Raw genomic sequence first — 15,987 nt, 5'->3', positions numbered from 1 at the left:
TCTTCCATCCAAATGCACTTCAGCCATTTGTCTGATGGCTGACCCAGGTTGAGACAGCCAGCTGAGCTGATTGAGTGATATACAAAGGTATATACTGTACATATATAAGGGTGATATATAAGGGTCATTTTAGTTTCTGTTGAATATTCTACCTGAGATTATGTGGAAGATAGTTTTCTACAGATGGCTCAGTTTCCTGGTAAGGACTGGATGCTTCTTCTTCTCCTTTTCCCTTTAGGGGTCGCCACAGCGAATCAACTTTCTCCATCTAACCCTGTTCTCTGTCTCCTCCTCTCTCACACCAACTACCTTCACATCCTCTCTCCCTACGTCCATAAATCTTCTCTTTGGTCTTCCTCAAGACCTCCTGCCTGGGAGCTCCAATTCCAGCATCCATCTACCAACATATTCTATATCCCTCCTTTGTACATGACCGAACCATCTCAGTCTGGCTTCTCTGACCTTCTCTCCAAAACATTTAACATGTGCTGTTCCTCTAATAGACTCATTTCTGATCCTATCCATCCTGGTCACTCCCAAAGAGAACCTCAACATCTTCATCTCTGCGACCTCGAGAATTGCTAAGGATTGGATTCAAAGGAATTTAAATATAACTGTGCAATGTCTACTTTCAGACTTGCTACAAATTACTTCAATGAAATTCAGAGTTAACTTCAGGAGCATGTTAAACTAGCAATCACTCAGATGGTGGACGTGGTCTCTGTCACTCACTTCATATAAACATAGACGAGGAGAAAGAGGGGCCTCTTGAGTGGCTAGAGTCCCACTGCTTTTGGGTACTCTCTCTGACCAACAACGCCTAACCTCCTGAGTGTCCTTGCGTATGAGTCAGGCACACCCTCCAAAAACCCATGACATCTATATGTGAGTTAGAGACACTTTACAGGTTAATCAAATATTAACTCATTTTTGATATGATTGTGGTAACATATCTAAAAAAAAAAAAAAATTGGAACAGGGGCAACAAAAGGGAGGAAAAGGTACTTGACATAAATAAAAAACAACTAGCGGTGCATTCGACAACAAATCAGGTTGACTGGCAACAGGTCAATAGCCTTACCAATTATAAAAGGGGATGTTTCACAAATTTTAAATGCGTTAATATTGTCCATGAAGTGGTAAAATATCTCAGTTTCAACATATGTTATGATGTTTATGTTCAATATGGAATGCAGTAAGTTTGTTAAGTTAATTTGTAAATAATTGCAAATTAAATTATTTTTCTATTACATGTCAGTGGAAGTTCTCAGTCATCATGGGGAATTCTTGTCAATCTTCTTGTCTTCGCAGCTGGAAAAAACTCAAGTCGAAGTGGCCAAGACAAGAAAATTTCAACAAGAATTTTCTATTTACATTTTAAACAATGCCCCAATATTATTTTGTGTTGGTTACAAAAAATTAAGGATTTTTTTGCTCCACAACTCATCGAATCAATAATTCAACAGGGGGCATTCAATGAGGCTACTTTATACCGTTACACCTTATTTATAATGTGTGGAAATTGCGACCAGTAACACGCAGACAATTTCTCATTGTGACAACACAGTGATAAGTTGTTTATTCATTAATTACAAGAAACAACCGAAACCCTCTCACACTAGCCTTATCACCTCCACGCTAGTGGCTTCCTTATGGGACCATGTCCTTGTGACCGTCTATTGCTAACTAATCATATAAACCATCATTGGTGTGACACCAAACGGCGTGAGCAAGCACACCATGACAACACATGGTGAATTATGGATTACGTGAAAAACAAGAGTGTCCACTTTTCACATCGCCAGTGGGATCAAGTAACTGTCTAAAAAATAGAAGATATGCTTGAACAAGAATTTGATCAGAAACAACTACTGCATCTGAAGGATTGTTTATTTGTTTTTTAATTACAGAATAACTGTCAAACGAAGGAGGCCATTTTCATCATGGTTGTTTGGCTGGTGGGTTTGTTGTGGTGTGGGGGCATACAGAATAACTGGTGACTTAGTGACATAACCATGCGCTTGTATCTGTGTGTGTGTGTGTGTGTGTGTGTGTGTGTGTTTGAGAGAAATTGAGAGAGAGAGAGAGAGAGAGACAGACAGACAGAGAGAGAGCAGGGAGAGATGGGAAGGAATGGGGCTAGAAATGTCCATGTTACATAAGAGGTTATGTAAGCTCAACAGGAGTCAATAGCTTATAGGAGTCAAAGCTCAAAGTCATTTACCTATTATAAAAAAACAAAAATCAATGACATTTTAAACCTATATTGTAAGATACTGCTGTAATTGTTTTGTGCTGCACTGAATTTCTAAGAATGTTGCATTTGAGCCCAACTTACAAAAAAGTTTAGCTCTATAAGAAATGTAGAAATGATATTTCCACAGGCAAAACAGAAGGGATGAAAAATATTATTTGATGTTAGTATTTAGATTGTTCGTATAATTATTCTTATTACGATTGCACATATACCTACAGTGGTCAATACTCACACCTCACTCCAAGAAAGTCCCTGGTTTCACTTTGACAGGGACTTTTCTTTATGTCTTTGTTTCTTTGAGTTATCATATTTTCCCTGTGTCCACGTGGGTTTTCTCTGGGTTCTCCAGTTTCCTCACACAGTACAAAAACATTCAGTAGGTAAATTGGAGAGCCTAAATTACTCAGATGGGTGTTGTATGTCTCTATATGTGGCCCTGTGATCCATTGGCCCCAGGTCTTTCACTCAATGTCAGCTGGGGTAGGCCCCAGCACCTTTGCAACCCTGAGAGCAGGATAAACAGTATCGCTAATGAATGAATAAATACTAAGACATTGTCTTGATTTGATAATATAGATGAACTGAGACTTTGTAACATGCATTCAACAAAATAACATTATTGACATATTTTAAATTTGAAACTACAGATTTTCAACAATCATTTATTTATTCATTCTCTCTACCCCCTTTTCTGCATTCAGGATCATGGTCAGGCTGGAGCCTATCCCAGCTTACACTGAGCAAAAAGTGGCACACATCTTTGACTGGTCGGCAGTCAGTCACAGGGCCACATATATAGAACCACACAACCATTTACTCTATCATCCTGACATCTGGGAAAATTTAGAGTTTTCAACTGATGTACTACAGTGAGAAGAAAGCCTAGAAAACCCCACAGAGACATGGGGAAAATATGCAAATTCAAAATAGAAAGGCCCCAGTCAATATTGAACCAAGAAACTTGTTAACATTGAGGCAGTTGTGCTAATTGCTGCAACACTTTCCGCCAATGGCACGTGAATACTTTAGACCATTGTCAATAATTGTCAGTACTTTAGAAGATTGCAATGACAGAAAGGACAAACATGTCGGGCACTGCACATCAGCTTAAGTTTTATATTTTTTAGCATTTCAACCTATATTTCTAACAGTTATTATAGGGAAATATAATGACCCTTTGACTTTAACTCACACAAGCTGATTGGTGGATTTTCATAATAATTCTATCCCCTGCTCTCTTGCTCTCACAGTGCCTGTGGATCCAGCATTAACAGAGCTTTTCAGGTAAGTGTGATTTAAAAATTCTCTGTGCCGATTCATAAACATAAACAGTATCCAACATAAACATGAAATCAAGGTAAACACAAAAGCCATTTAAAAAAAATCTTGCCTGTGTGATACAACAATAGCCCTTTCCAAAAGAACAGGTCCAACTCAATATGACTCCAGTTGACTTGGTTATTTGGTTCAACTCTTGGTCCAGAGGCTTCTCTGGCTCCCTTCTCTCACTTTGTGTGAAAATAACAAAGACCAAGCGGCAATTAAATCACTTGGATGTCCTACGTCCTAGGTCCTATAAATGCACGCACACACACGCTCACATGCACACACAGACACACGCAGTGACCCCCCAATGGCTTTGTGCTTATGCAGACACAGTCAAATGTCAAAAGAGCCTGCATCATCTGTCACCTCTTTACCAAACAGCAGCAATTCTCATACTTTCTGATTGTCTTCATATCAGCGGCCGCTCGCCAAACCCTATTTGGGTGAAGAGACAATCACACATAGTTCATTTATTCTGTCCCATCCCCCGACCCTTGCTGTGTATGTCACGCTCTAGTTGCCTCTTTGGACACCTTCAGTGTTGCAAAATAAGTTAACAGTACAACAGAAACAAGACACACCAAATCATGTGTTCTATATTTGTTAATACAATTCCCCAATATACAATATTTAATAAGAAGGTTGACTCCACTCTTAAGGCTCCAGTTAGATGAACTAAATTATTCTGTTTTTTGCTCTATGTACTTGCCGATGTTTTGCATGATAGCCAATTATCAATTCATTACCCATGCAGCGCAACCCAATCTCTGTTTCAATGCCTACAGCTTTAAAGTTCTTGTTTGGTGAAATGAGTGGGTGCAAAGTAGCACACATTGGTTGATTTAATTATGAATTTGAAGTTTATTCCTGTAGCTGAAAAAAGTGACTTTGGAATATTAATAAAAGAGAAATACTTTACTTTTTAGACAAGTATTTCTGTTATATATTTCATTCTTATTTGCCATCCCCTGCTGGATCTTTTTAATAAACAGTGTGTTTGTCTGTATCCTTGTTTTACCTAAGTTGTTATATTTTAGGATCTGATTAGTGGCTTGACATCTCTGTCAGCATGCGTTAATTATTCCTGACTGCAGGAGATTAAGCATTACTAGCTTCTAATTATTGTAGAATTCCACAGAATTCCATAACATTCAGCACTTGATCAAAAAGCACTGGAGTAGCAAAAATTATAAAAAGAGAGCCTCTTTGTAAGTATATTACATTCCTTGAATGAAGCAGCACCAAAGCAGCCTCTCTTATCTTTGGCCTTGGTAAATTTTTGTCACTTTTTTGATAGTAGACTGGCCTTATTTATAATAAGATAAACTTTATTATTCCCCATAGGGGAAATTTCCTTGTCACAGCAGTGCAACAATTACAGTATCAATAAATATGGGTATAAACATGAGTAGACAGACAATTAAAAGATATATTTCTCTTTAATCATTCCATTGAGATATTAAATGATCTGTGTTAATGCCATTTTTTAATGTTCATTTTGAAGTAGCACCTTTTGGACTTGTGCTTTTCATCTTCTCCTTTTGGCTTATCCCTTCAGGGGTCGCCACAGCAGATCGACTTTCTCCATCTTACTCTATTCTCTGTATCCTCTTCTCTCACACCAACTACCTTCATATCTTCTCTCACTACGTCCATAATTCTTTTTTTTGGTCTTCCTGGAGACCTCCTACCTGGCAGCTCCAATTCCAACGTCCGTCTACCAATATAGTCACCATCCCTCCACTGTACATGACTGTACATTGAATGCAGAATTCTTTTTCTATATGAGATAGAAACAGCTGATTGTGGGTTTGGTTACCTTTGTTACCCAAACCAATGACTAATGACTAATGCAAACTTTGGTTTTATTAGCTCACAACATTCTTAGTGGACAAAACAATGCCTGGACAGTGTAGATTAGATAGATGATTTGCTCTGTTGCGTATGCACGCTTCTCAATCTAGAATGGTAATGGGTCAAAATTACTTCTCTTCCTTTAACTATGTCTGATAAATAATAATCATCAACATTTGCTGTTGACTTCAATAACTTAAGTCATAATAATACAGCTTAATGTGAGAGGATTTTACTCACTTTCTGAAAACAGGTCCTTGATTATATAGATGTTTGAAGCACTAAGTGAGGGTTGCATTTGAAAAATCTAAGCGTTTGAATTTGGTTATTCTATTCTATTCTACACAATTGGTTAGTCTCATTAGGACTGAGATATTTGAAAATATAATAATTTTGTCATTAAAAGGGATATAAACTTTAATTTTCAACCACAATGTAGCAGGGGCTTGAACACCTTCAGAGTGCCAAGAAAATGTTGCAATAACTTCTTACTCTTGTGGCAATAGATACACGCCAATAGCGGAATTTGAACATAAGATTATATTGTTTAAACACCAAATCGACTTCCTCCCACCTATACTTTTCTCTGTATCCACCTCTCTCACACTAACTAACTTCAGGCCCTTTTTCACTACATCCCCCAATCTTCTCTTTGGTCTTCCTCTGGCCCTCCTGCCTGGCAGTTCCAACCTCAGCATCCTCCAATCAATATATTCACTATGCCCCTCTGTATATGAATGAACCGTCTCACTGGCTTCTCTAACCACATGTCACAAACTATTAATATGTACTGTCCCTTAGATGGACTCACTCCGGACCCCATTCATTCTAGTTACTACCAAAGACAAACTTCAACATTTTCTACAAATGGATTTTTGGAAAAAAAAAAAAAAGCTCAGAGCTGATCCCTGATGGAGTCCCACCTCCACCTTGAACTTCTCCATTACCCCTACAGCACACCGCACCACTGTCTCACAGATAGCATACATGTCCTGCACCAGTCTAACATATTTCTCTGCCACTCCAGACTTCCTCATACAATACCCGAGCTCCTCCCTTGGCACCCTGTCATATTCTTTAACTAGGGCTTCAAAATCACAATGCAGCTCCCTCTGGCCTTCTCAGTAATTCTCTATAAGCATTCTCAAAGCAAATACTGCATCTGTAGTACTCTTTCTAGGCATGAAGTCATACTGCTGTTCACAAATGCTGACTTCTGCTCTCAGTTTTATCCCTCTATAGTTGCCGCAATTCTGCACACCCCCCTTATTCTTGAAAATAGGCACCATCACACCTAGTCTCTATTCTCGGGGCATCATGTTACTCTCTAAGATCCTGTTGACATCACATTACATTACATTACATCACAGTCATTTGGCAGACACTTTTATCCAAAGCGACTCACAAAAAGGGCAATTCAGTCACCGAAGATCCGAAGTACCAGAAGTCCGAAGTCAGAAGTGACCACTCAACCAAATAGCCATATCCGAACCATACATGCATTAATTTCATCGTTTTGTTTCGGGTTTTTTTTCCCTGGGGGGTTGGGGGCTAAGTGTGATTAGTTGGGTAGTGCTTGGTGAAGAGGTATGTTTTCAGCTCACGGTGAAAGATGGGCAGCAACCCCGCTGTTCTGAACTTTTTTGGGAGTTCGTTCCAACACTGAAGAGCCAAGACCGAGAAGAGCCGAGAGCGGTTCGATCGGCAGCCAGGGGCTCTGAGTGATGGGGTGGACAGTCGCAGAGAGGTGGCAGATCGGAAGGGACGGGAAGGGACATGTGGCTTGACCATATCCTACAGATAAGACAGGGCTGTTACATTCACTGCCTGGTAGGCGAGCACCAGGGTCTTGAACTTGATGCGGGCAGCTACCGGGAGCAAGTGTTGGGACATAAGAAGGGGATTTGTGTGGGACATTTGGGACGGTTGAACACCAGTCGGGCTGCCGCTTTCTGAATAAACTCCAGAGGTCTGATAGTCATCACGGGGAACCGGCAAGGAGGGAAACCAAATACTCTTCTACCTGTCTCCCTGATAAGACTAGCTGTTGTTGTCCAGTCATCTGGAAGCTCTCCCTGACCACCCAGAGCCTTTCTCAACTCCTCCCTGAAAACCCTAGTTTTGAGAATGACACAACTATAGAAACATCTGGCAAACACCTAAAAACCCTGAAGTTACAGACTTAGTGAAAGTGTCATTCTCAAAACTTTTGCCTATGACTGTAGTTGTCCTATCATCTTGAAGCTCTCCCTGACCACCCAGAGCCTACCTCAGCTCCTCCCTGAAAACCCTACAAGACTCCTCCCTTGTCGGCTTCCACCAATTTGTCCTCTTCCCTGCCTTTGTCCTCTTAATAGTCCTTGATAGAGTCATCCTACAAACCACCATCCTATGCTCTCTGGCTACACTCTCACCTACAACTATTTTGCAGTCACTGATCTTGTTCAGGTTACCTCGTCTATACAAGATATAGTCGACCTGCGTGCTCCTACCTCCGCTCTTATAAGTTACCCTATGTTCCTGTTTTCCTGGAAAAAAGTGTTCAATACATCCATTTCCACCCTTTTTGCAAAATCTACCATCATCTGTCCCACTGCATTCCTATTCTGTATACCAAACCTCCAATCATTTCTTCATCCCCTCTATTGCCTTTACCAACATGTCCATTGAAGTCTGCACCAATTACCACTCTTTCATCTCTGGGAATATTCTGCATCACTTCATCTAACACATTCCAGAATTTCTCCTTCTCCTCAAATTCACATCTCACCTGTGGGGCATAGCCACACCTTCAGTATCACACCTTCAATTTCCAGTTTCAAACTCAAAAGTCTATCTGACATTCTTTTCACCTCCAGAAAGTTCCTACCAAACTCTCCTTCAAGATAACTCCTCTTCTTGTCAGTACCATAATAGTACAACTTAAAGCCTGCTCCCAGCCTTACTTCCTTTCCACCTGGTCTCCTGGACACAGAATATCCACTTTCCTTCTTTGCATCATGTCGACCAAGTCTACCTTTTCTGTCATAGTCCCAATATTCAAAGTCCATACTCTCAGTCCTGGACTCTTGCCTTTCCTCTTCTCTCTCTGCTTCCGAACACGCCTTTCTCCACTCCTTCTTTGACCTACAGTAGCCCAGTTGCCATTGGTTCCCTGTAGGTCATCAGTACCAATAGCAGTCGTTGTCAACCCGGGCCTCGACCGATCCAGTATCATCTGGTTTTATGGTTGATTTGCATATTTGGTTTTGGCAAAGGTTTTTCACCGGTTACCCTTCCTGATGCAACCCTCTGCATTTATCGGGGCTTGGGACCGGCTCAGGGAGACAGTTCCCCATGCCCCCACCCCCCCAAGGCTGGCTCGGGGAGACACTGGCCAGTGTCACCCTGAGGCTGCATTGTTTTTGACTCTTGCTCTTACTGCTGCCATTTCCAGACACTGTATCTGACTATTATGGATCTTGACATGCTTAAGCCAGTCTCACTGTGATACATGGAAATATTACACCAATTGCTGTAGTTCGTATTGCATGGGCTCAAATGTAACTTACACTAAAAGCTCTGCACTGTAATGTTTAGTGAACTTTGGAGATCCATCCATCCATTTCCTTCCACTTCTCTGGGGCAGGATCACAGGGGAGGCATAGAGGTCCAGACTTCTCATTCCCCGACCACTTTCTTCAGCTCTTTTATGGGGGATCCCAAGATATTCCCAGCTGAGAGATATAATCTCTCCTACATTCTTGGGTCTTCTGTCCCTCTGCTCTCAATGGGACATGCCCAGATTACTCATCAGGGAGGGTTCAAGGAAGCATCCTGACCAGATGCCTAAGCCACTTCATCTGGCTCCTCTCAATGTGAAGGAGCACTGACTCTACTCTTCTGAACCCCTCTGGGATAACCAAGCTTCTGACCTATCTCTATGGGCGAGCCTGGATGCCTTCCAGAGGGAACTGCAGCCACTTGTATCAGTGATGATCGGTTAGGGTAGGAATTTAGGTGGACTCATAAATCAAGGGCTCCGCTTCTCAGTTCAGTTCCTTCTCTTCCATGACAGATCAATGCAGGGCCCACATCACTGCTGAAACTGCACCAATCCACCGGTTGATGTACCACTGCGTTTTTCCCTCACTTGTAAACAAGATCCTGAGGTATTTGATCTCATCCATTACCCAGAGGAGACACTCCACCTCTAAGGTTGAAGACTATGGTCTCTGATTTACAGGTGCTAATTTTCATCCTTGCAGGTTTGGCTGTGATCTCCCTCCAGGGTTTGGGCAAAGACATTTTTCATATGGTATTTGTGGGATATAAAGTATGAACAGTTAAATAATTAAAAAATAAGTATTTAATTGGCCTAAATTTATCTTTACAAGTTGTTCAGACCTTAATAAAGTATGACTTTCATTTGTCCTTGGCTTTGTATGAGGGGGTGGTTGCAACTAAGGGTTTATGCCTAACTATATATCAGTGGCGAGCCATATATTTTACACCTAGGCCTTCAGTAGTGCTCTGAATCAATCCGACCCCAAATAATTAGTTGATGGCTATAAAAAAACATCTTATTATGCAGATATGCAGTATAAAAAGAGGTGCATTGCAGATAGATAACTCGTGTAGTGTTAAAATTTGCCCGCGGGAATGGCTCACGTGATGACAAAGGCTTCCACTGACACCCCCCGCGCGTAATCGTTCACGCATTCCGTGGCTTTGTCATGTCAAGTCCTTAAAAAGAAGTAAACCTGACCATTGAGGGGATGGTATAAAATGACCACACCCCCTTTGTTACAGTTCCCCCCCCCCAGGAGGACAAACACAGGTACATGGAATTGCAGGTTGCTTTATTCAAGCCTTTTCGAACGAGACCGGACGCTGACTGAAACCATGGGTCGGCCTTAAATACTCTCAGGCTGATTCCCTTCTGGTGCAGCGTGGCCTCCAGGTGATCACTGTGCCGCTGGTGGACCCGAGGAATCGTACCACCCCCTCCAGCCTCCTCCTCCATGGACAAGGGGGACGGTCACGGGGACACGGAGCAGGCTGACCAGGGGATCTGGAGGACTGTGTAGATGGGGACCCTCATCCAGGAGGAGAGGCGATGGAGGAGGTACAGCAACCCCAGGGCCGGACTGATCCAGTGGGAGACTGTGAAGGGCCCGATACATCTTGGCCCGAGTTTCCTCCCAAGAGCCAAACCTTCTGCCCCACGGCATAGGCACTCGATGGGCATCTGCACAGCAGCAGAGGAAGGCGTCCATACTCTGAAACTGGGAAGCGGCGCGGGGAGGCGGCGGTCCTTTGTGGCTGGGGGCAAGATGACGGCCCTCTGAGGCCGGGGGCGAGGCGGCGGCCCTCTGCGGCCGGGGGCGATAGCCGCCCTCTGCAGCCGGGGGTGAGCAATTGGGTCCGGTCTTCTGTTCCTCAGGTGTATTGGTGCCAGGCGCACATATGTACACCTTTATGTCTGGGCATAGTGTTAGTTATGGACAGTCCATGACAAGCGTAGAAGTGACAAAAGACCACTCTAGTTCTGATCAGGGTACCGTTCCTCCCATTCACACCTTTCCAGGTCCCACTGTGGCTGCCCACCTGAGCAAATTGAAGTCCCCCAGTAAGACAAGGGAGTCCCTGAAAGTTGTGCTTTCTAGAAGCCCCTCCAAGGACTCCAAAAAGGTTGGGAAGTCTGAACTGCTGTTGGGGACTGAGGTACACACAATAGTTAGAACCCTATCATACAGGCATCATGTCAGAGGGATATCAGTATACCCACACCTGCCCGGCGGTTCTCACTGGGGGCAACCACTTTCACGAGGTCTGGTTCCAGAGGCTGGGCTATTTGTCGAGATGAGTCAAACTGGCTCTCGCCGGAACCTCTCAACCTTTCACACCAGCTCAAGTCTCATCCCCCACCACAGAGGTCTATGGTCCTAGAACCAGTCTCTGCATGTGTCCACTACTTTTTCACTGACCTTAACATTTTTTTTTAAAGTTGAAGTTGTGTTTTTGTTTTACCTTTTGTGGCTGTTTGATTTCAGAAAAGACAAAAAGTGCTAAAGAAAAGGAAAGAAAAACAGCCACAAAAACAGAAAGCAACAGCAAAGGCAAGAGGGAGAGGTTGTGGAAACTAATTGCTGTTCAAGCTGTTATGTGCTGTTTTTTCCTTAATAAGGGCAAAAAAAAATTGTATCATCTGTACTGGACCTGCAGACACTCAGAGTTGTTCCTTTCTTCAAATGTATAGAAGGTTTATTAAAATGTCCCTTTGGGCCTCAAACAGCAACTTTGAGCATGAAACAGAAATTCAAAGAGCCTATTACTGTGTGGGACCAGACAACTTATGCCTGGTCAGAGGAAATATTTCAAAAGGAGCGAGACAGGTGAAATGGATTAGCAAAATAAAGGATATATGTGGGCAGTTGAACAGCAAGTCCTAATAAGCTGGAGACCAGGAACTGGGTTATAGCTGGCTAGTGCCTGATTTGGCTGTGACCACTCCCTCTCAAGGAACCATCCTGAACCATGGGTGATGGGCCTCGACACCTTTGTCTGGCAGGGAGCCAGGCCAACGGTCCAGGCCAGGCTTGGGGAGAGACATGAAATGGGAAACGTATGTAACAGGAATGAGATAGATTGAACTGGGAGGTAACTGGGTTAATCCGTTTGATAATCTTGACAGGGGCAATGAAACAGGGAGCCAGCTTCCTGAAGGGAAGGTGCTGGTGGATGTCACAGGTGGATAGCCACACTCGTTTGCCCAGAGTACAGGTAGGGAATTCCAGTCACTGACGATTGGCGATGGTCTGGCAATGCTGCGGGTGTCTTGCATGCTGTTGTGGACTGCAGACTTGGTCTCAGACACGTTTGCAGCTCCCGAACCATTGGGCTGCGTACGGAACCCCCGATTATTCACCTGATCAGGGGAATGGAGGAGGTTGGGAGCCCAGTACGCACCGGAACGGAGTCAGGCCAGTGGTGGTTTAGGTGCAGGACATCTGGTAGTAGTACGCCCAGGGGGGTTTATTTCCTGGACCTTGTGCTTCATTTGGCTTTTTTATTGTGGATGATACGCGGATGTAAGCTGACTGTTATTTTTAGATACTTGAAGACGGCTTTCCAGAACTGCATTCATCCATCAGAAACTAGGTCCTCAGGTAGACCATGGTTCAGGAAAACCTGGTGGAAGAGGGCCTAGGCAGTCTCCGACACTGTGGGAAGTCCCGATGGGGAAAGCAACTTCCAGGCCTTGGAGAACCGGTCGACGGCCCAAAGGAGGCGGGTCTTACCCTCAGATGTGGGCCAACTGGTCAAAAAGTCCACCCCAAGGGGGACCAGGGTCAGTGTGGGATGGCAAGAGGTATAAGCTTAGCTGGTAGAAGATGTCTTTACCATAACCTTAGTCCTTACATAATGACACAAACCCTCGGATATGACGGAGTATTCCCAGCCACCGGTGGGGATGATGCAGAGTGTCATGGGTGCCATATACCCCGGGGTGCCCAGTCCCAGGAGTGACATGAGCCATGGTGAGCAGTCTCTCGCCGGATCTCTGGAAGGTCTTGGGGGGTATTTTCTGGAGCTTGGTCGTCCATAGCAGCTTCGGTCAGTTCGTCCATTAGGGCTCACTGTATGGGACTAACAACCACATGCAGATATAGTATCGTGTGGAGTGGTTGACTTCTCAGGGTTCCCTTGCTGGTAGGAGGGTAGAGGATGGTGAAGTCAAACTGGCAGAGAACAATGCCCACAGGCTTGGGGGGATTGAGATGCTTAGCAGACTTGAGGTATTCTAGATTCTTGTGATCTGTGAGAACAACAAAAGGTTTGGTGGCTCCTTGAAGCCAGTAGCGCCAGGTCCAGTTTATTGGCCAACAGCTCGCAGCCCCACACACCGTAATTTTGCTCTGCCTTGTTCAATTTCCATGAGTAATGGGCCCCTACCTGTTGTAGGGGCCCTGCGATAAGACCACCCCAACCCTACTTTGACGACAAATGGTCTGGACAGCTCTTGTAATTTCAGCACAGGGGCTGTGGTGAAGGCCTGTTTTCAGGGAGTCAAGTGCAGCATCTGCCTCTGGGGTCTAAACTAAGGTTCTGGGTTTATTTTGCAGCGATCACGCTGTAATTCTGAATAAAATGATGGTAGATGTTTGAAAACCAAAGAAAGTGGTGGAGTTCCTTTATGCTACGTGGTTTTGCCTAGTTAACTACTGCCCCAATCTTTCAGTAGTCCATGCTGACTTCTTGAGCACTTTGGTGAGTTTTTTTTCCGCCTTTAGAAATGGATTATTCTGGCGATGAATGGGAGAACCTTTCACACATGATAACACATGATATTTTGAGATATTATATTAATATCAGAGATACTTTGATATCGACAATAGATATAATAAGGAAAATAGATAATAATAGGGAAAATAGATATCGTGAATATAGGCAATTATGGATATTCAACAACGGGTGAAATACCACATTCATAAAACTTTAGAATATGGCGGGGCTATTTGCCAATCCTTATCACCATGTAATCCAAGTAACCTGTGGGGGTTATGAGTTCCTTTCTTCACATTTATTGAAGGCTCTACCAAAACGGCCCCTTGGGCCTCAAACAGTAACAGTAACTTGATGCACAAAACAGGGATTCAAGGACTCTATTCGTAAACGAGACCAGACAACTTATGCCTGGTCTAAGAAGTTCTTATGAAGGGAGCAAGAAAAATGAAATGGATTAGCAAAACACAAGACAGGTGTGGGCAGTTGAACAGTCCGTCCTAATCCAAGGGTGTCCGGGCAAGTGGGTGTGGTTAGACTGCTGGAGCCTGACAAGCCTTGACAACTGCTCATCCTGCACTGAGTATTTCCTGGTTGATGGAGCCTCAACCCAGCTATCATTGGGCAAGAGGCAGGGTTCACTCTGGACCAGTCGGCAGTCAATCCCAGGGCCATATATTAAGACAATATTATTCACACACTTGGGCAAATTACAATATCCAATTAACCCGCTGCATGTTTTGGGGCTGTGGGAGAACTTCAAAAGACCTGAAAAAAAAAAACGTGCAGACCGAGGGAGAACATCCAAACTACTACCAGAAAGCTCCACTGTTAAAAACAAACCAGGGTTCTTCTTGCTGTGAAGTGGAATCACTTACCACTACACCACCATTCTGCTTTTTATACAAAATTTCAAAATTTAAACCAAAAAATAAAAAAATGAACATAGCATTGCACTGGATACTTGCTTAATCATTGTTTCTTTCTTAGGAAAATAAAAAAGGCTAGGCTCTGTCTTGAGTGAAGTATGCAATACTTCTTTGTCAGCTGTGGTTGCAGTGTATTTGTCTTTTCCTTTTGGCTGCTCCGTTCCTGGGTCGCCACAGCTCATCAACACCCTCCATCTAACTCTTTTCTCTACATCCTCTTCTCTCTTGCCAACTAACTTCATGTCCTCTTTTACTTCATCCATAAAAATCCTCTCCTATATTCCTCTAGGTCTCCTGTCTGGTAGTCCCAGCATTCTTTTACCAATATTTTCACTATCACTCCTCTGATCCACTTTGATCACTGTCGTTCACACACACATTCCTCTCCTTTCCAGAGCATACACTCACCTCTTGAGATTTTTCTTCACCTGCTCCCTGCTCTCACTATAGATCACAGTGTCATCTGTCGACATCATTGTCCGTGGAGATTCATGCATGTCCATCCCGGTTGCAAACAAGAAGGGGCTCAGAGCTCATCCTCTCAAAGATACCCTTTATTGACATGAAGCCATCGTGTTATTTACAAAAGTCACCTTCTGATCTCAGTGTAGTTTCCACTTCATTGAATGCCTCATCAACTCTACCTCTATAGTTAACACAATCCTGCGCATTTCCTCTATTCTTAACAATGGGCACCAGCACACTTCCACTCTTCCATTCCCCGGGCATCCTCTTACTCTCAAGTGCTGATTAATCTAGTCAAGACACTTCCATTACCCCACAATTATATCATTTGGACCAACTGCCCATCCATTCCACATTCTCTTCAATGCCTTCATTTGTTCACCTTTCTTGATATGTTACTTCATGGTCCACAACACCCACCTCTTCTACTTGTGGAGCTCTCACATTTCCTTTATTCACCAACTCTTCAAAGTACGCCTTCTTCCCGCCTCACTTCTCATACATTCTTTACTTTTCCCTCCATATCCTTAAACACACAAACCTCCTGCACATCCTTTCCAACTCCATCTCTCTGATTTGCTAACCTTTACACCTCAGTCTTCCCCTGCTTATTGTCCAACCTGTTATACAAGTCATCATATGCCCTTGTTTGGCCTGTGCCACCTCTAATTTCACCTTGAGCTACATCTACCTGTGTTTCCGGCTTCTATCTACAGTCCCCTCAGTGTCCAACTTCCGCTTTCATTCTCTCTGTACTTCCTCGTTCAACAACCAATTCTCCTCCTCTACTTTACTTCCAAGTGACATAAGTCTTCTCCTACCTGTGTCTCTGCTCACATAAGCTGCAGTTGTTCAGTCATCTAGAACAGTTTCCCAACCTTTTTTGAA

The 15,987-nt window shown here is 43.4% G+C and overlaps 1 protein-coding gene across 13 annotated transcripts in view; it reads left to right on the top strand.

The window, feature by feature from the left end:
- The window catches only part of myt1lb (myelin transcription factor 1-like, b), a 184,626-nt gene that overhangs the window by 86,202 nt on the left and 82,437 nt on the right, over window positions 1–15,987 (top strand). For 12 of the 13 annotated variants that reach the window (XM_086147000.1, XM_086146980.1, XM_086147051.1 and 9 more), the window contains one exon: window positions 3,508–3,541. The exons of the other annotated variant lie outside the window; for it this stretch is intronic. In XM_086147000.1, coding sequence (XP_086003126.1) covers window positions 3,508–3,541 — 34 coding nt within the window. The remainder of the gene's footprint in view (window positions 1–3,507; window positions 3,542–15,987) is intronic. 13 annotated transcript variants of the gene reach the window in all.

This window comes from Fistularia commersonii, chromosome 1 (assembly GCF_037954325.1).
Source record: "Fistularia commersonii isolate RoL2024-O1a breed Wild chromosome 1, RoL_Fcom_v1.0, whole genome shotgun sequence".
Taxonomy (NCBI): domain Eukaryota; kingdom Metazoa; phylum Chordata; class Actinopteri; order Syngnathiformes; family Fistulariidae; genus Fistularia; species Fistularia commersonii.
Note: the sequence above shows the minus strand (reverse complement) of the source record. Positions and strands in the feature narration are given on the sequence as shown.